Genomic DNA, 21,992 nt, shown 5'->3' with positions numbered 1-21,992 from the left:
GAATTCATCAGGATTCTTCTAATGGTTTGAGGGAAGGTCAAAGCTTTGATCTATTATTGATTTTACTTATTAAATTCAGCGTCATAATGAAAAGAAAATGCAAATGAAAGGACAGAGGAAGGTTAAAGGAGGCTTTTACTCCTGGACTCACCTGAGACTCACCATCATGCTAATCAGGCGCAACTAAAGACTTTTATTACATTCTTCAGTCAAACAGACTGGAGACTGTGTTGATGTGTCAGGAGGAACATTAGACTTCTAGACTCCCCTCGGTGGGATTAAAGGACCAGGATTTAGGGGATCTGTTGGTAGAAATGTTATTATTTTATTCCTAATGAGGTTTTCATTAGTGTGTAATCATGGAAACTGAGAATTGTTTTGTTTTTGATGCTTAGAGAGTGCTGTATTTCTTTTCTTTCATCTCTGTCTCCCTGTCCTGTCCAGTTTTGGTAATTTTTCTGTATTTTGTTGTGTTTTTTTATTTTGTGTCTTTTTTAGTAATTTTGTGTCTTTTTTTGGTCATATTGTGTCTTTTTTGGGTCATTTTGTGTCATTTTGGGGTCATTTTGTGCCTTTTTTGGTCATTTTGTGTCTTTTTTAGTCATTTTGTGTCTTTTTTGGTCATATTGTGTCTTTTTTGGGGTCATTTTGTGTCTGTTTTAGTCGTTTTGTCTCTCTTTTTTGGCATTTTGTGTCTTTTTTCTAGTCATTTTGTGTCTTTTTGTGTCTTTTTTGGTTATTTTGTTTCTGTTTTTGTGTCTTTTTTTGTCATTTTGGGTCTTTTTGTGTAATTTTTGTGCCTTTTTTGACGTCATTTTGTGTCTTTTTGTGTCTTTTTGTGTCTTTTTTGGTCATTTTGTTTCTGTTGTTGTGTCTTTTTTTGTCATTTGGTGTCTTTTTGTAGTCATTTTGTGTCTTTTTCTAGTCAATTTTTAGTTGTTTTGTGTCTTTTTGTGTCTTTATTTGTGTATTTTCTGTCATTTTGTGTCTTCTGTGTCTTTTTTGGTCATTTTCTGTCTTTTTTTCTAGTCATTTTGTATCTTTTTGTATCTTTTTGTGTCTTTTTTTGACGTCATGAAGAAGTCGTGGACTCCAGACAGTTAACCATTCCTGAGACCTACTTCTCTTGTCAAACACATTTTATTGTAATGTTGCCCCGGTGTTAAACTACATGAACAAATAAACTTGAAACTTGACCCGTTCTTCTCCAACACACTCAGAAGAGAGTCGTCTGCTGGTTGTAACCTCTTAATTAGACGCCATTAAAACAGTATAACAGTTTACACACAGCTCTAAAAATAAAAAGAGGAATAAATCAGCAGAATAAGAGGAGGCTGCTGGCTGGGCGTGGTGCTGCAGACCTGACGGAGGTGTTGACAGCTGATGATGACAGAGATGAAGCGGTGCGTGGCAGCGCGGCTGCTGCTGCTGCTTCACCACCACTTTAACATCAGTGTCAACATCAGGAGCTGAGCTGTGATTGTGGCGGACGGCTCAATAAATGGAATGTAAACAAACGCTGCAGCAGCCAGTGAGTTGAATCCCAACAACCAGACGGAGAACAGAACAGCTCAGGTGGAGCAACAATACTGGAGATACATTTATTAAGAAAGAAGGACAGTTAACCCTCTGGAGTCCGAAATCTATTTATTGAAAATACACGTTTTATTTACAGTAATAACTTTGTTTATATATGATATGTAGACAAGCTGAGAAAGACAGTTAAAAGTGCAATCGTTGTCTTTTTTTGGTCATTTTGTGTCTTTTTAAAAAAATAATTTTGTGTCTTTTTTGGTAATTCTGTGTATTTTTTGTCATTTAGCGTCTTTTAAAAAATAGTCATTTAGTGTTCTTTGTCACTTTGTGTCTTTTTGGTCATTTTGTGTCTTTTCTAAATAATTTTGCGTCTTTTTTGGTAAATCTGTGTCTTTTTTTTTTTTGTCATTTTGGTTCTTTTTTGGTCATTTTGTGTCTTTTTTTGTGGTCATTTTGTGTCTTTTTAGAAAAATAATTATGTGTCTTTTTTCATTTCCTAAATCTATTTATTGAAAATACATGTTTTATTTACAGTAATAACTTTGTTTATATATCATATGTAGACAAGCTGAGAAAGACAGTTAAAAGTGCAATCGTTGTCTTTTTTTGGTCATTTTGTGTCTTTTTTCAAAATAATTTTGCTTTTTTTTTTTGGTAATTCTGTGTATTTTTTTTGTCATTTAGGGTCTTTTAAAAAAAGTAATTTAGTGTTCTTTGTCATTTTGTGTCTTTTTGGTAATTCTGTATCTATTTTAATAATTTTGTGTCTTTTCTAAATAATTTTGCGTCTTTTTTGGTAATTCTGTGTATTTTTCTGTCATTTTGTGTCTTTTTAAAAGTAATTTAGTGTTTTTTTTAGTCATTTTGGTTCTTTTTTGGTCATTTTGTGTCTTTTTTTTGGTCATTTTGGTTCTTTTTTTGTAATTTTGTGTCTTTTTTGGGTCATTTTGTGTCTTTTTAAAGTAATTTAGTGTTTTTTTGTCGTTTTGTGTCTTTTTTGGTCATATTGTGTCTTTTTTGGGGCCATTTTAGACAGACAGACAGACAGACAGACAGACAGACAGTGTGTGTGGATTGTGATGCAAAGAAAGTTTGTAAATCATCTGTAAAATATGCAGCAAAACACTCAAAACCCTTTATGAAATTAATAGTCCGTATTTAATAAAATCAGCCGTGTTCAGAGAATGCCCCTTCAGTTGTTTTCAGCCACAATAACAGGCTGATGAAGGAGAGAAAGAGGGAGTGTGTGATGAAGTGTATGCTACTTTCTCTGATCATTGAGCTGATTGTTAATGTTGTGTTTTAATTCCACCACAGACTGGATTCACTTCTAACAGCTGACTCATATAAACCTGCAGTATTAAACGTCTGTGTCCTCGCTGCACTGCTGTTTTATAATCGATGATATTATTTTCCTGGATTACATCTCTCTTTTCAGGTACCGCCTCTCTCGCCCATTTTCCTGCTTGACAAAACTCACAAAGTGTGGAAGACACTTTATGGAACAAACTGGTTTCATCAAATTAAAATGACCAAAAAAAGGAAACAAAATGACAAAAAAAGACACAAATTGACCACAAAATGACAAAAAAAAAGACAGAAAATGATCAAAAAATACACAAATGACCCAAAAAAGACACAAAATGACCAAAAAAGACACAAAATTACCACAAAATGACTAAAAAAAAGACAGAAAATGATCAAAAAATACACAAATGACCAAAAAAAGACACAAAATGACCAGAAAAGACACAAAATTACCAAAAAAGACACAAAATTACCAAAAAATGACACAAAATGATAAAAAAAAGACACAAAATGACCAGAAAAGACCCAAAATGACCCGAAAAATAAACAAAATGACCAAAAAATGACACAAAATGATTAAAAAAAGACACAAAATGACCAAAAAAGGAAACAAAATGACCAAAAAAGACACAAAATTATCAAAAAAGACACAAAATGACCAAAAAAGACACAAAATGACCCCAAAAAATGCTTATGTAATGCATCATCAAACTATATCCGTATAAATGATATCGTCTCATGTTACATATGGTTTGAAAGTATAATTTATAAAGTTGATAAAGCATCTCCTCAGACCTGCCGTTTCCCACCCGTCCACCAGGTGTCCCTGGACTCTGTGGCTGCAAAAGCATTTATGTCCATTCATTTCAGTGCAAAATGAGAAAACTTCTCACTTGATTTATTACCTCAGAATATTGTTTTAGGACAACACTATGGTCTCAATCACTAGTAGAACATCTTCTTCAAGACAATTTCATGTTAATAATTCAAATAATGTCCCCATTTAGAAGAAAACAGAAGATAAAGAATCGTATGATTTGGGGGCGGGGCTACCTTTGATTGACAGGTCACTGACAAGGCGAGCCATCATCAGGAGAGAAGCAGAACAATGCGTATCCACGGCAACAAGTCAATAAAGTTATACATAATGTTATATAGATATAAAAAAGGAGGTTTAAGGAGAATAATATAAAAGGAAGCACCTTATACCCTATGCGCCTTATTATGTTATTTTATTTTTATATATATATTTAATTCTACAGATACTGTACCTGACATTTTTCTTTGTATGTCTTGTTTATATACTGAATGCCTGTATTTCCTTCATTGTTAATAAAGATCTGGAAAAAAATACAGTCTATGTTCCCCACACTCCCTCACCTGTTTCCCATCTCCACTCACCTGTACACACCTGCTCCCCTCGTCTCTCTGCCGCCATAGAAACCTGCAGCAGTCTCAGCTGCTTGTTGGATTATTATCGCTGCTGCTGCTACCAGCCTGTAAACACTCTGTTGCTTCTTCCTGCCTGCTTCTCATCTGCTCTGTAAGCTTCTTTTTATCTTTCTACTATTAAAGTGTCCTCGCTGAACACGAGGACATACAGGTTTTACTAAAGAGATTTTCACAGACTTCCTGACCTTTAGATCAGTGGTTCTCAACCTTTTTGAGTTGTGTTCCACGATTTAACATGCATGTTGTCTGCGACCCCCGCTACCTGAACACAATCTCACACGCACAGTTCAGATCACACAAAAAAAGAAACAAAATGACTAAAAAAGGGAAACAAAATGACCAAAAAAGACACAAATTGTCCACAAAATGATCAAAAAAAGACACAAAATGACCAAAAGAAGACACAAAATGACCAGAAAAGACACAAAATGACCAAAAAAGACACAAATTGACCACAAAATGATCAAAAAAAGACACAAAATGACCAAAAGAGACACAAAATGACCAAAAAAGGAAACAAAATGACTAAAAAAAGGAAACAAAATGACCAAAAAAGACACAAATTGTCCACAAAATGATCAAAAAAAGACACAAAATGACCAAAAGAGACACAAAATGACCAAAAAAGACACAAATTGAAGGACACCTATATGACTCAATACTTGGTTGGGGCTGTTTGACTTCTGCTACTGGAAATTGACTTTTCATCATATTCTAATGTATTCAGATGCACCTGTATATACTCACTACATATATAAAACATTGAATATATACAAATAAGGTGCAGGAGCATAACTAAATATACAGACATCATAAACAAACAAGAAATTCTATTCTATTCTATTCTATTCTATTATATTGGATATATGTATACATGTATTACTATTTATAGTTTTGATATATTCAAAAAGCATTTAAATTAGTTCCTGAATGGTATTTAGGGTGGGCGAGTTTTGGAGAATTTAGATTTATGGATATGAAATTAAAATTATTATTTTAATTGTCAGAGTTCTTAACACTTGTCAGCTGTAGAAACCATTAATGACTGACTGCCACCTAGTGGTCAAACCGTCAAATATCATTATTTTATTTTGTATTTTCTGACTTTTATATGAATTCTTTTGGACCTTTTCATTCTGCCTGTATAAACCGATCTTTACCATGACGTGTTGCTATCATTGTTTTCAGCACAACCTCACCTATATGACCTGATTATTATTGTCATTTTGACTCACTGGATCAACATTTTGAACACAAGAAACACAAAAAAATAATACAAAAAGGATATTAAAAACACATAAAAAATTACAAAAAACGCACAAAAAAATACAAAATACACAAAAAAATTACAAGAAACACACATAAAACACACAAAAACACACATGAAAAACACACTCAAAATACAAAAAGTACAAAAACACAAAAAAATTACAAGAAACACACATAAAACACACATAAAGCACAAAAAATGACAAGAAACACACATAAAAACACAAAAAATAAAAAAAACACACAAAGAAATTACAAAAAACACACAGAAAAACAGTAAACACAAAAGATTGCATTAAAAATGCCGCAAAATTAGAAGAATCTTTCTGTTTTTTACCTTGGCTGAAAAAGAGTTGATGCATTAAATTGGACATGGAAACTTTTGGAAAAGCCAAAACTTTAGAGAAAAAGCCTCCGGAGGGTGAAATGTTCGGCTGTGATGTTCCTGAAGGTGTGAAAACTACTTCTCACACTTCTACTTAACTTATTTTTTAATTGTGTTGTTCAAACCGAGTTCGAAAGTCCAAAACAATTCCAAGACAGTTAAAATCCTGCACCGTCTCCAGTTCATTATCTTTTATTCTCACTGTGATGGGAACCAGAGAGTGAAGAGCCACCTGAAGCAGTCAGATGTTTCCTGCAGCAGCAGCAGGTGTTTCTGCCTCCTCGTCCAATAAACCAGCCAGGAGAGTTCATTAGCTGCAGCGCTGCAGGGATTAACAGCAGAAACAACAATCATCACTTAGAAATACAACTTAACACGAGGCGGAAGGTCTGACTTTATCAATCTAACACAGGGAGCTCAAACTGGCGGCCCGCGGGCCAATTGTGGCCCTCGTGACGATATGTTGTGGCCCCCACCTTGATATGAAAGTTTAATGTGAGTTTTATATGAATGGCACTTTACCGTTTTGTGTGTGGAAGGTCCCTTTAATTACTTTTTTTGGTAATTTTGTGTCTTTTTTCAATAATTTTGTGACTTTTTTTTATAATTTTGTGTCTTTGTTTAATAATTTTGTGTCTTTTTTAAATAAATTTGTCTTTTTTTAATAATTTTGTGTCTTTGTTTAATAATTTTGTGTCTTTTTTATTACTAATTTTGTGTCTTTTTTGGTAATTTTGTGTCTTTTTTAGCAATTTTGTGTATTTTTTGGTAATTCTGTGTATTTTTTGGTAACTTTGTGTCTTTTTTTGGTAATTTTGTGTCTTTTTTCAAAATAATTTTGTGTTTTTTTTGGTAATTTTGTGTCTTTTTTAGCATTTTTTTGTATTTTTTGGGGTAATTTTGTGCCTTTTTTAAATAATTTTGTGTATTTTTTGGTCATTTTGTGTCTTTTTAAATAATTTTGTGTATTTTTTGGTCATTTTGTGTCTTTTTAAATAATTTTGTGTCTTTTTTGGTCATTTTGTGTCTCTTTTAATAATTGTGTGGCTTTTATGGTAATTCTGTGTATTTTTTTGTCATTTTGTGTCTTTTTTTGGTCATTTTGATACTGCCTCCAGCGGCCCCCAGGTAATTTGAGCTTGAGACCCCTGCTCTAACAGACTCAGTGGAGCAGAATCCCCTTTTGGCCGGATGCCCAATCCCTCCTTCAGTAGTTAGGAAAATTATGGCATAGCACTCTTTTATAGGTTTTATACGATTCACCTCACACCGACTTTTTATGCAACAAATGAAGGCTTTATGGAATTAAAGCTATCCAGACTCCATCATGCGAGACCATTTAATGGCTAAAAAGACTCAAATGATACTTAAAACTCCTATAAAATATCCCCTGAGGTCTCATCTGTAAATGAACTGTGTTTAAAGTTTGAGGTATTCGGCTCTCATCTTGAGAGATAGATGCCACCCTGTCATCTTCATTTTCAGGTTTTTCATTCTGCATCATAAAAGCGTCCCTTTCTCCTGTGTGGGCACACGCACCATCATTATTTTCCATTCAGTCACAATCAAGGCATGTTGTGTGAGCGTGCCTGTGATTCTCTGCAGGTGAACAGGGTCACTTTTTCGGTTTCAGCAGGAACGAAAATAGAAATTGGAGTTCATTTGAATCTCTTAGTTCAGTCGGTTCATTTGTGGCTCGCCACAGTCGTCTCCAGCAGAGAAGCAGCATCCTGTCACATAATCACGTCTGGGCTCTGCCGTTTATTAATATGGCAACAGAGACTTTGTTTGGATTCACAAAAGGAAAGGTCTGATTGCAGAAACACTGAGTCCACTATCAGACTGAAATGTGTCCAGTGAAATTTTTTCCCATTTTGGAAATGCAAAAAATAAACTGTTTTGCAGGCTGAGAATTCAGAGATGAGTCATAACATTAAGAAGAGCCCATAATATGAGACTGCAGGGTGTTTATTATTGTTTTTACTGTTTGTCTTTTGTGCACATGCAGGTTGAAATTCAACCTTTTTTGGAAATGTTTATGTAAACCAGCAGTCTCAAACTCAAATTAGCTGGGGGCCGCTGGAGGCAGTATCACAATGACCAAAAAAAGACACAAAATTACTAAAACAAGACACAAAATTAGAAAATAAAGACACAAAATGACAGAAGAAAACTAAATTACTTAAAAAAACAAAATGACAAACAAAAGACACAAAATAACCAAAAAAGACACAAAATCATTAAAAATAAACACAAAATGACCAAAAAAGACACAAAATTATTAAAAAAGACACAAAATTATTCAAAAAAGACATAAAATGATTAAAAAAGACCCACAATTATTTTTAGGCAATTATAGAGGCAATTATAAAAGTAATTAAAGGGACCTTCCACACAAAAAAAGATACAAAATGACACACACAAACACTAAATTACTTTAAAAAAAGACACAAATTATTCAAAAAAGACACAAAATGACCCAAAAAGACACAAAATTATTAAAAAAAGACACAAAATGACCCCAAAAAAAAGACACAAAATTATTATTAATTTTATTATAATTATTAATTATAATAATTATAATTATTATTAAAAAGAAGTAATTAAAGGGACCTTCCACACACATCACGGTAAAGTACCATTCATATAAAACTCACATTAAACTTTCATATCAAGGTGGGGGCCACAAAATATCGTCACGAGGGCCACAATTGGCCCGCGGGCCGCAAGTTTGAAACCCCTGATGTAAACAGTCAGAATGCTGTTTTATAATAGTAATAATACAAATGTATAATGTGTAGTTTCTCTGACATTTAAATCACATATTTTCATGCTTCTGAGCAAAAAACAGATATCTGAGCTGTGATTTATTTTCCCCAATTTAGTTTTTTGGTCTCAGTCCAAAAAATATCAATCAAACTGCTGTCAGGTTGTTTTCACAAGACGTCTCAAACTTTTTTTTTTTGCGAAATCCTGTTTTTTAAGTCAATCTAAATGCTGTCAGTTTATTCATTAAAAAAAAAGGCTTTTATCTGTTTTTGATAGCTAACTTTCCTGAGTGTGAGCGGAGCATCGAGGTGCATTATTACTGTATACAAGCAAACAAAAACAAACATGAACTCCCATTGAAGGAAACTCAGGATGACAAACTGTTTATTCAAGCTGCAATGGAACTCAAAATCTGAAGGGAACGCACAGAATTTCACTGTTAAATATTCATGGTTATGATAATACGAGAGGCCCCGGAGACCTCTGATGGTGCTGCTGGTTAAAGGCTACATGGTCAGCAAACAAACGTCCAATAAGAGAAGCAGAGCGCCTCACCTTCAGCAGACAGAAGCCCATTATTCACTCAAGGCTCCTCGCTATCTCACAGATAAGGACACCTGCACATCCAGAGCTGCAGCTGTGTGCCTGCCCACGTTACTGAGTCAAGCTTTTCAAGGTTCATTATAATCTGCTGATGAAGCAAATATATTCTAATGAAAGGCTAAGTATGATGCAATGTTTATATTTATTATAATTCAGATCCCTTATAAAAAGTTATTCTCCAGAAATTTACTGTACTATTCACAGAGTTTTCTTATATGAAGTGAAAATGGCGTTAAAAAAAGTAAATTGCTATTATTAGGGCCACGGAGCACTACTGTTATACTGTGGATTTATTCTTCTTCCTCTTCTGGACACAATTTTGTCCCGCTACTAGTATATTATATATCAAAACGTGCGGTTTGATCGGGATCCGTGTTCTATTACTTTTCTCTATGGAATACGAATTGCCCAAAATTTTGCATTGAAGTGAATGGGACAGACGGAAAAAAAAATGAGCGAAAAATAACAATAATTGGAGATTTTCAAACGTCTACTTCTCCGGCATAATTTCACCTAGAGACTCCATTTAAACTTTAAACAGTAGACACAAGTCTTGTGTATCGGTGTATTAATCCACGTTTCGATAGGTCATATAGTTTTTTATCAATCCCTGTTCAATGACCATGATCATTTTTGGAGAAATTCTGAGATTATAATGGGTGTGTATTGCACGGAATGTTTGTGTCACAGTGTGTGACATCATCGCCAGTGTAGAGGGAGAGAAAAAACTGTGAAAAAATAAATTTGAAAACTGCGCTCCAGGCCACAAATTCAACTCTACAGAAATAATTTATACATAGAAACGTAGGAAAATTAGTCTTCTCCCTCACAATCCTCTGGTAAAGCTGTCAGAGTTATAGTTTGGGCGTAGGACGCACAGATGATCCACCAACACCACCAACAGCCTCATTGGCTCCCATATTAAAAACGCAGGAAGATTTCTGTAGAAAAGCATATTTAACAGTTTTTTAGATCGCTCTTACAAAGCTATTTCTTCACTTTTCTTCACATAAAACATATGTGGACGTTCAGGAAGAACTCAGGACGCTCAAAGTGAAGTCGGACATTTTGAGGTTAAAGGTCATAGGTTGCTGTATAAATAAATACTTGTAAAGGAATGCTTGTTGTAGGTGTGCTCCTTGCATATTATATAGTATCATAACATTACTAGTATTAATTGTTATAAATCTCTGAAGAACCTCATCATAGTGTACACACACTGTCATGTACTTATTTACATGACATCAACTATGATGTGATGCAACTTTGACTTTTTTTCAGGTAACAAGGAGCTTTAAAGGCTGAAATAAACTTCTAAACTGTCTTCTTGGCCTTATGTAACCCACCTGTCACTCTAACAGCAATAATATATTAGATTGTTTCCATTCCCCTTCTGTGATCCTCACTTTTACTTTTTACAACCAGCCACCTGCCCAGAAGAAGAGCAGGGCGGTAAAAGTATCCCTGGAGGTCTCAGGCCTGCAGCTCTCAGCCGGAGGTCACACTAACACACACACACAGCTCTGCCTGCAGAGAAAACACATTTTTGTGCGGCCTCGCCTCGCATTAAAGCAGGTAGAAGGAATGAATAGCTGCAGGGCTGGATGGTGAATGGAGCGGGAAACACCCATCAGCCCGCTGCAAGTCTCAACTGAGAGAGCAGCAGCGGCAAGCTGGCGGGAAACAGCTGCAGAGAGACCGGAAGTCAGGCGACTCTGCCTTCAAATTAAAATAAAACTGTCATCTTGAATTTATACAATGTATGTTTCACCCATTTTTTGCAAGGATGTTTGGTTGGTGGCTTATATTGAAGAAGATGCTGCTGTACTGAAATAAGGCGGAGGCTTTTCACCTGACAAAGATTAACAATTTGTCTATTAAAAGTGATGAATAGAAATAATTCAGATCTGTTACTTAAGTAAAAGTACCAATGCCACACTTTAAAAATACTCTGTTTACCTTGATTTATCTTGATTATTCAAATACAGCGTACCTTGTGGTTGCAGAGATTTACTCAATTAATTATGGGCATTTAATTTTAAAGTGGAGACCTAAAAAAAGAGGCGTAACAGGTTAATACATCGAAAATGTCAACAACACACTGACAATTCTTCTAAAAGCAGTCAGATTCAAAAGATAAGTATCAGTTGCCAAACCCCTATTTATTTTATAATTATAATTAATTTAATCCAACCGTGCTCTTTCACAAGAGTAGCCGAGTTTTCTTCAAAAATACCCAACAACAGCGTCTTTTTTCCTCTAAACATGAAGGCACTCATGATGTTTGACTCTCAGGATGTTTCTTACCTATTTTATTTAAGATTGCTTTTTATTTAACGACAGCTAGCTAGCTAACTAACTAACATTATGCCAGTTCGTATTTTTGTTTAACGGTAAAATAACGGCCGAAGTAAATTAGCTCGAGGTTAATGTTTCCTGAGCTAGCTAGCAAAATATTTGTTCTTAGTTAAGTAAAAAAAAGGCTAAATTAGTTAGTCAAGTGTTATCTTTGTGAGTTTATTAATGCCAGAAGTTGATTGATGTGGATATTGAAGTGGCAGTGTCACCTGGACAGGTAATATGTGACAAATTATATTACAGTTTAGATTTGAATACGCTAACATAATATACATTATGTATGGGTTTTCTAATTCTGCTTATTAATACTGACTTTTGGGTCTGACTGCCACTGAATTTAGTAAAATGAGGTAGTGAGCAGGGCTTTTACTTTGACTTGGTGCCTCTTGCTAATTTTGCTATTTTTTTCATGTGCCACTATTCCATCTAAATCATTACATATTTTAGAGAATTATTGTAAATGAGTATAAAGGTTCTTCTATGTTTTATTTAAAGCGTCTTATTTTGACAGTCTTCTTGTAAATTCTGTGGTGGACTCTGCTAACACATCCATGCGCTCTTATTTTGAAAGGAGCTCGGAACAACGTGGAATTTCTATACCTTTAAGTTTGTGTAAGCTCTGTGTGGGGGCAAACCAGACAGTTAAACCCTTTGTAAAACTGAACTTAGTAAAATGAGGTAGTGAGCAGGGCTTTTATTTTGAAATGTGCGGCCGGTAGTGCTGTGTGTGGTGAGGTGTGACTTGTTTGGTGTCGACAGGCAGCGGAGAGTTGGTGAACAGTGGATCAGAGTCGCTTTGGGGGACTAGTGAGCTTCTCATCCAGCTGTCCGGAGGAGAGCTGCGGAGCCCGGAAACATCTGATCTGAGAAGGTACCACTGCTCTTTACTCTCACTCTGCACACATCTGCATCCACTAGATTTCTCTACACATCCAAAAACGGACCTTTTTCTCTCCACCTTTCTCCGCGCCATGCTGCTGCTGATGGCGCAACGTGCACATCTCACCTGTGCTCATTTCAATTAGGGGAAACTTGAAAACCGCTGCTTTTATTTACGCTAAACTAAAAAAAAGTGGTTTTGGGGGGTGCTATATTATCTCATATAATGTGTTTTAGCATTGGGTGGGTGCGTTCTTTGAGTGTGCTTACTACTGTATTTACTGTACCTGATTGATCCGAGAGATGCACAGATATAAAGCCGTAAAATATATTTTAATGATGCCATAATGCAAGTTAGAAGTGTGCAACAGTATAAGGATGGGGCTGTAAATGATATAGGGGCTGATACTCCACAAGTTTATTATAGGGATTGGACATAAAATAGCCAGGTGTTTTAATGCCGTCATAAAGCCACTACAGTGAGCCACAGTCACGCTGTGAGTCCCTGCGGGAATATTTTATGGATATTGTAGTGATTTTTCTCAAGGTACACCGAGGCAGGGCTGCTCTCAGCACACTCATAACCCTAACTCTGTTTTTATTACCAGCAGCACGGCTTGTCTTAACAACTGGCTGAAGGTGAGCACGCCAAGTTGTAACTGTCAGTCATATCAACAAATTATTGAAAATTGCCTGAAATTAAAAGTTGGCTGCAGCACTAGTTGGAAACAAAAGCTATATTTATATGTACTTTCACATCTAATGAGTCATTTCTGGGACGTACACGATGCAGGTGTTTACATGATGCAGTTGCCTCCAGATATGAAAACACAAATCTTCTGTTTTTATTAATATCACTTATCTTTAGGTGAGCACTTCTATATTTACAGCTGTGTTACTGGTTGATCTCCTGTAGGGAATAACAGGCTTATTTGCGAACATACTATCTTTGCAGCTAGGAATACTTGCATGTATATGTAACATTAATATGATTTTCTCACCTTTAATGCATGCACTCAGTACTTTTTTATACTTAACCTTGACCCACAAATTGTTTTTTAACATGGCAAGAAATTGTGTGTCATTGTAATTAATAATATTTATTATTCTGCACACAAGGAGAGGACTTTAACAGAAGAGAAATGAATGTGAAAGACACATTTGGCAGCTTAAGAGATCAAAGTTAAAGTGTAAAGCTGTGACATATCAGTGTGGAAGTGATTTGATGGGAGGGGCCGGGGTCGGGGGGGCCGGGGTGGTCATAAAACCTGTGATGTAAGTGAACATGTCTGAACATCATCAAGGGGTGGCGTTCCCACCTCCAGTCATATCTCAATTCACATTTTGGAACATTTATACATACCATACGTGCACATTTGAACTGAATGAATAACATGCTGGATACCAGCTTGCTTTAGTCCGGTTGAACCAAACATAGAAGTGGTTCATTAAGGCTGGTGTTAATGCTGGAATCAAACTAATTTGTGCACCAAACAATCATTTTTGTTTCTTTTTTTCCTGTTTTGGTGACTGTTAAAAGTCCCAGTGAAACAGAAGTCGGAGTATCTTTAGCTTCTGTGCATTTTCCAGTGCAATCTAGAAATAAGCATGCTGAACACTTAAAATAAGAAATTAACTCTTAAAACAAGATAAAGTATGTAACACTTCTAAATCTAAAGTTTTTTTTTTATCTTGGTAAGAAACAAATCATTTGCAGGTCACTTTGCTCGGGCCAGTTCATCGCTGCTTGCAGCTTTGATTTATCTTGTTTTAAGAGTGCAACATGCTTATTTCTAGATTTAATAATCTTGATTTAAGAGATCTTGTCAAGTGAAATTATCTGTCCATGCAGCAAGATCATTTTATTCTGGTTTTATTCTGGTTTTATGTGGTTTTATTCTGGTTTTATTCTGGATTTATTCTGGTTTTATGTGGTTTGAACTGGTTTTATTCTGGTTTTATACTGGTTTTATTCTGGTTTTATGTGGTTTTATTCTGGTTTTAACTAGTTTTATGTGGTTTTATTCTTGTTTTAAGAGTTAATTTATTATTCTAAATTGTTCTAAGCTTTCAACATGCTTATTTCTAGATTTAATAATCTTAATTTAAGAGATCTTGTCAAGGTAAATTATCTGTCCATGCAGCAAGATCTTTTCCCTCAGATTTACTGTTTTATCTTGTTTTTAGACACACCTTTGTTTGCAGTGTGGCGTACAGTTACAAGGGGGATTTAAATCAAATCCTAAGCATTTGATTGGACTGCTAAAAAGTGGGCGGGCTTAGAGTTACACAGAGCTACAGAGGAGTGTTCCAGCTCCCTCACCTGTTGTTAGATCATTAGGAGGACGAGGAACAGCGGAAAGGGAAACTTTAAGGTTTTTTTCAACCTGCCTTGTGTCACTGCAGCACATTAAAGTCTGTCTGTGCTGCCGGAGGTCAGGAGCTCCACACTCTACTGCAGCAACGCAAACGCCTCACTGACCTCAACCACATTGTTTTGGAAGTGAAAACTTAATGTAACCCCAGATTCTATTTCTATAGTTTTTATCCAAACATCCTCTTATCTCTCTCTATATTTCTCTGTCAGCTGCAACAACCACAAATTGGTCTAATCCACAAATGGTGATGTTTGGTTTTATATGACTTGTGTGGCTAGCCAGTCTCTAAAAGTTATATTTGACTCTCCTGAGTGCAGGATGAGTCATCAAGCATTTAAGAAAACGTTTTACAGGAAGACAAAAGACAAACATAGTGTGCATGTGTGTACTTGAACGTGCTTGGCATGAATCATGAGATAAAATAACAGTCAACACAAGACCACAGGGTTTAAACTGGGTCTTTTTTTTTACCTGGACTAGCAGCCTATTATCTCATCAGCCATCTTTTGGGATACCGTTGAATGGCAGAGCATCTTCCTCCAAATCCCCGTGTTAATTCATTATTCAATACACGTAGTCTTACAGGATATTCATATCCGCAAATCCCCTCAGGGACGCTGTCGTCCCGGCAGAATTCAGCGAGTGACCCGGGCAGGAGCCCCTCAGGAGACTCCTCACCTGACTCTATGCTTCCTGACTATCATATCTCCAGGCTATGAAGTCATACAGCCTGTTCTTTGTGTTGTAAGGAAATATAAAAGACAGAAATGAATGTTGGACAAATTTAAGCACCGATTCCACATATGAAAACAAACAGAAACTTTTGTAAACAGAAGCTGTTGCACATTTCCAGGTAGAAACTAGAGATGTTCAGATACCATTTGTTTCCTCCCGATACCAATACCGATACTTGTGCTGTGGCTATCGGCCGATACCGAGGAACGATCCGATACCAGTATGTTATAAAAAAAATATCATCCTACACCTGCATAACTATGATATGATTGTCATTGTGGTAAGGCCTGGCTCAGGTTAAACTCTTTGTAAAACATGAATAAATACAGCAGATTCAAGCCATTTATTTTTACATTTATTTTTAGATACAACAGTAGTGCAACAGCAACTTAAATAAATAAATCTGGGGGTCCGGGGCCATACTCCCCTGGAGAACATTTTTGCCCTAAAAGCCTAAATTTGGTGCCTCTTGCACATTTTTTCTTATGCCACTATTCCATCTTAATCATTACATATTTTAGAGAATTATTGTAAATTAGTATAAAGGTTCTTCTATGTTGTATTTAAAGCATCTTATTTTGACAGTCTTCTTGCAAATTCTGTGGTGGACTCTGTTAACACATCCATGCGCTCTTATTTTGAAAGGAGCTTGTCGAATTTCTATACCTTTAAGTTTGTGTAAGCTCTGTGTGGGGGCAAACCAGACCAGATGTAAAATGAAAACAGTGTATCATCCTCGCACTGGTTCGATTCAGGAAACTCACCCTAACTGCACAAACATGAACATCTAAGTGACTTAATATTTCAACCTAATCTTGAAGGAAACGTTGCTTATAAAGTGCAATATGAAGAATTGAAGTCCTCTCTCACACCGTTCCTCCTCTTCCTCCCTCCTGCTCTTCCCTCCACTTTCTCCTCCTCCTCCCTCTTCTTGTTTCCTCTGCTCCTTCAGGTGTGTGGTGTCCTCCTCCCGTCTGCTGCTTCTTCTTCCAGGATGCAGTTCTCAGTCAGACTGAGCTTCTGCCTGCTGGGCTTCCTTCTCGTCTCTCAGTTCCCTCAGCCAGCACGGGGTCAAGGTAAGTACCTCCACCAGCCTGCTTTCTACTCAAAGGTCAACAGGGCCAGCAAGGCTTGTAAGCAGTTAGTAGACAGGAGCAAACACGGGCCAGCTGGGCTTTTTATAAAAGGGCCCACAGGGCTAAACATGGTGTTTCTCTGCAGGGCCAGCCAGCCTTCAGACCTAATGGAAACAAACAGTGTGAAGCTAGAAACTGTCCTAAACAAGGATAACTGGGTGATTCTCATGAACATGGTGCAGCTCAAAGCAAAAATCCAAGAGCATTGAATACAGATTTTCTTGACACTTTATAACAAATACAATCTAAAGTCGCTATTTAATAAGAATCTATAATCTATTTTTTAAAAACGAAGGTATTTTCTGACATTTTTAGAAACACTGAGCAAAATTCATCACCGTAACACATTTTTAAATAAAAAAAACTTTTTTTTTTTGCTCAAGGGTAGCTGGTATCACCAAAATGTTTTATTAATTTTATTAAAATGTACACATATTTTAACGCATTGTCATTACCGTGACATTTAACCATTTTTTTCTCATAAATTTTCATTCAAATGTATTGTTAAAAACCATTATGTTTGATTATATTCTGTTAAATTATACATTTTTAAACAAATGTATATTTATTTTTCATAAAGTTTATTAAATATTTATTGGATGCATTACAGTGATGAATTTGTGAATCAAAAATATGTTAAAAATATAGAAAATATTATTTTAACACAAAACAATGAATTGTGCCTCATTGTGGCTATATTGTTCATTCATATAAAAGTGAAATATATTTAGTTTAATAAAGTATGTCCTTATAATCTTCACGGACATATCTTAGACTGGCTTCATGAGAATCACCCAATTGGGGTTTTTATTATAGATTTATGCAAGGCTTTCTACTTTAGTGCCAATTACCCGATTGGGAATACTATGAATCCCCACAGTGGCAAAGAGTTTAGTCATTGAAGCTCAGACTCACGACTCTGATCTTCAACAATGGCAACCTGGGGCCTTTGACTCTGAGGCCCAACAGCCAAGCAGGGCTTCCTAGGGTTTCCCATTATGGTGCTTAGCAGGGTTTCCAGCGCTGCGTATTCTAGTGCTTAGCAGGCATTTCTAGGGTTTCCCATCATGCTGCTTAGCGGGGTTTCCAGGGCTTCACCTTGCTGCTGTGAAGCCCGAGCTGAGCCGGCCAGACCCTCCATATCAGGGCCAGACAGGCTCCTCATTTACTGGAAAAAGTACTTGGTTGTTTCCACAATTGTGCCAAACAGGGAGAGAAACCATTCACTACTTATCAGGGTTGGTACGGGTGCTTCAAATCCTTGGAAATGCTTTAAATGTTGTATTTTCAAGGTTTAAAAAGTGCTTGGATTTTGGATGAAGTGCTTGAAATTCTTACTGTATTTGTCTTGGAATCTGACTATATCCATCTATAGATTATAGATAATCACATGTTCAATGTCAAAAATAATGAGTAGCCTATCTGAAATGAAGAGCGTTCCTCCTAAAAGTGTAACACCATCACTGTTGGTATGGTGAAGAGAAATCTGCCCCTTTTATTATGTCAGTACTCATCTAAAACATGTAATTAAACAGGTGTAAGATACTGGAAAAGCTTGAAAATTTACCTTGAAAGTCCTTGAAAAATGCTTGAATTTGACCACTGCTAAAGTGTTCGAACCCTGATTCATGAACCTTCATTGATCTCAATGTTGTGGAAATATCGGCCTCATCTTCTGCTCTCACTGTTTAACTCTGCAGGTTAAATTCTCAACTTTGCTATTTTTTGCAATTTTGATGTGCAGCTTTGCTCCGAAAGACTTTGCATTTTATTTTGAAGTGTTCTGTTTTGATTTCAGTCACCCTTCTAATATGCATTTACCGTCATGTGTCTGTCTCAAAGGGGAAAAGCTTTGATGCCAAAATCATAATGAGAAAACGTGTTTTACTGTCTGCTAGACAAACTGCTTTGCAGCGACACAGTCTGCCACCTCTGTAATTAATCCGCACACACGTTCAATTAATGATTTCATTTATTCATTTGGGGACGTGTTCAGAACACATTCTAACTGCACATTTGTGTGTTTCACCGTCTTCACATGCACTCATGTTTTCTCCTGTTTGTTCGGTTGTCAATCCATGTGCTGACATCATCTCTCACTTCACTTATTCAGTAATTAACAAATAACCTCACTCATTAAGATGAGTCTTCTTAGCACCATTATCTTATACACCCTTTATAAATCACACCCTTTCTCCAGGAATATCCACGGTGTTAAATTAGCTCTGCCGAGAGAGTGTTCCCGTTTTATACAAGACCTGATTATGGATCTCAGATAAGGTTTTATATCTGTTTTCAATCTTAATGTGTTGGCTGTTACATATTGTATGAGGATGAGGGGGAGAAGAAGGAACACACTAAAAGATTGATGTTTTGCTTTGAGCACAGTTAGGTACTTATGCTGCACCCAAACCCATTTTTTTTTAGCATCCGCCAACTTTTAAAGGTTGTTGGCAGCGCTGAACTTGAAACAAGGCTCAAGCTGCTGAGTGGTGAGGAGCCAGAGCCTGCTGACACGGGGCCAGCAGCACCCAGTCTGGAGACAGCTCACACCGTAGTAGTAGATCAGGTTAGGAACGTCAACATGCTTTCAGACAGCGAGGGGTTACTGCGTATTCTGCCCGGTTACACTGGTGTTCTGTATTCTGATTGGCCGACAGGAGAGCACAACTCTGCTGCAGAACCAGCCTTTAACATGCAACACACTGGATATTAGAATAATAAGTTTGATACATATTAACACCTTAGAAAATATCTGCAGCCTGACGAGTCCGCCACAATAAGGACACTTGCTAAGTATTAATCTAGAGTTTAGAGCATGGGTCTCAAACTCGCGGCCCGCGGGCCAATTGCGGCCCTTGTGATGATATTTTGTGGCCCCCACCTCGAAATGAAAGTTTAATGTGAGTTTTATATAAATGGCATTTTACCGTGTTGTGGAATGTCCCTTTAATTACTTTTTGGGTAATTGTGTGTCTTTTTTTCATAATTTTGTGTCTTTTTAAAAATAATTTTGTGTCTTTTTTGGTGATTCTGCGTCTTTTTTTTGGTAATTTTGTGTCTTTTTATAATAATTTTGTGTCTTTTTTGGTCATTTTGTCTTTTTTAAAATAATTTTGTGTCTTTTTGGTAATTCTGTGTATCTTTTAGTCATTTTGTGTCTTTTTTGGTAATTCTGTGTATTTTTTGGTCATTTTGTGTATTTTTTAAGTAGTGTTTTTTCAGTCATTTTGTATCTTTTTTTAAATGTTGTGTCTTTTTGGTCATTTTGTGTGTCTTTTTTATTAATTTTGTGTCTTTTTGCCTCCAGCGACCCCCAGGTAATTAGAGTTTGAGACCCCTGCTTTAGAGTAAACCAAGCACAGCATTCCTCAGTGAAGAGGCCTTAGTGAGCTAGCCTCGGCTGCAGCAGTGACCCGGGAGGAGCTGAGGAGTTACGATCAGCTGGGCAGCTTCCACTGAAACACTCTCTGGCTCTCCTGTTAGTTTCACAGGGCTGAGACGAGGTGAAGAGTTTCTCAGAAAAACAGGAAATGCTTGAAGATAAACGGACAAAAGGAGTTCAGAGATGTGAAACAAGGGAACTTTTTCTTTGTTTGGTAGTGTTACCTTTCTATTGACCCTTAGTTGTAGAGAAAAGAGAGTTCAAGCTGTCATTAAGTAATTGCTTAGTCATGTCCTAAACTACTCTTTAACCCAACACCTGTCATAAAATCCCTCTTTAAAAGGTTAAAGGTCAAAGAATAATTTCAGTGGCTTAGCTCAGGCTTTGTCAAAAGCTTCTCATGTTTTCCTCGCCTGCAGAAATAATGGAAGTGTGTGCAGGTTTGTGTACCTGAATGGAGAAGAGGCGAGGGGAATGCGGTCAAATGTCAGCAGGACTGTTTCTAGGTCACATCTCGTAGGTTTCATTCAGACAGCAGCTGACATTCCTCTCAACACAATCACAGGCTGTGGGAACACAAGTGGAAATTGACAAAAATCTGACACAAGTTGGGTTTGTTTTCCATCCGTTTCTCGCTCTTTATCATCCTCCATCATCCTCCATCAGCAGCTTCAGCTCTATATGCTGTGTAAGAGCAGCAGCCTCTATCTGTGTTGTGACTTAAAGCAATGAGACATTAAATATGCCATTTTATTTATGGTTGCAGTTTTTTTGTTAGTTTGTCCTGTAAATTGTTATTGCTATTTATTTTAAGTTCAATATTTTATGAACTACCTCAGGCATTGTGATTTCCTTTATTTGTTAAAGAAAAATACTGCTGTGTTATTATTTTTTCAATATAATAAGATTCAAACATTGAAGGTGTATGCTGTGAGTTATAAAAAAATCGGTATCGGCCAAAATCGGAATCGGCAGGTCAGGCTTTTTAAAAAATCGGTGATCGGTGATCGGCCAGAAAATTGCAACCGGTGCAGCCCTAATTTTTATACATTATTCTGATAATTAAACTATAGCCAATAAATTATTGGGCAATAATATGAATCCAAAATGTCCTTTTCCGTGCAGCCCCTACGCACTCCGATAAAATAGGTGCTGGTATGCACCTTTGAAGTTGGTTTTTCATCTAATAATAAACACAGAGAACAACAACAACAACAACAACAACAACAAGAGCAGTTACAATTTGCTCTAATGTCATACCTACACTAAAATTAAATGTGATAATGATTAATTGGTGTTTTAATAATCTGGGTGATTCTCATGAACATGGTGCAGCTCATAGCAAAAATCCAAGAGCATTGAATACATATTTTCTTTGACCCTTTATAATACATACAATCTAAAGTCACTGTTTAATATGAATTTAGAATCTATTTAAAACATTTTAAGGTATTTTCTGACATTTTTAGAGACACTGTGAGCAAAATTAATTACCGTAACACATTTTTAAATTAAAAAAACAATTTTTTTTTTTCTTTGGCAAGCACTTAAATATGCTCAAGGGTAGCTGGTAGCACCAAAATGTATTTTATTAAAATATACACATATTTTAATGCAAACAATTCTATCATTACCGTAACATCTAACCATTTTTCTGATCAAATTTCATTCAGATTTTATTAAAAACCATTACATTTGATAATATTCTGTTAAATTATACATTTTTAAACAAATTACCTATTTTTTTATAAAGTTTATTCAATATTTATTGTATATTAGTGTGAGGAAACCATGATTTT

General features: G+C 36.1%; 1 protein-coding gene across 1 annotated transcript in view; it reads left to right on the top strand.

The window, feature by feature from the left end:
- Positions 1–12,465: 12,465 nt before the first annotated feature.
- LOC131984798 (collagen alpha-1(XIV) chain-like) overlaps positions 12,466–21,992 on the top strand; it is a 150,972-nt gene continuing 141,445 nt past the window's right edge. The window contains exons 1-2 of the mRNA XM_059349774.1: positions 12,466–12,551; positions 16,625–16,748. Of these exons, the coding sequence (XP_059205757.1) occupies positions 16,667–16,748 (82 nt within the window). The 5' untranslated portion in view covers positions 12,466–12,551; positions 16,625–16,666. The remainder of the gene's footprint in view (positions 12,552–16,624; positions 16,749–21,992) is intronic.

The sequence above is a fragment of the Centropristis striata genome, chromosome 14 (assembly GCF_030273125.1).
Source record: "Centropristis striata isolate RG_2023a ecotype Rhode Island chromosome 14, C.striata_1.0, whole genome shotgun sequence".
Lineage (NCBI taxonomy): Eukaryota > Metazoa > Chordata > Actinopteri > Perciformes > Serranidae > Centropristis > Centropristis striata.
This window is presented reverse-complemented; position numbering and strand designations above follow the sequence as displayed.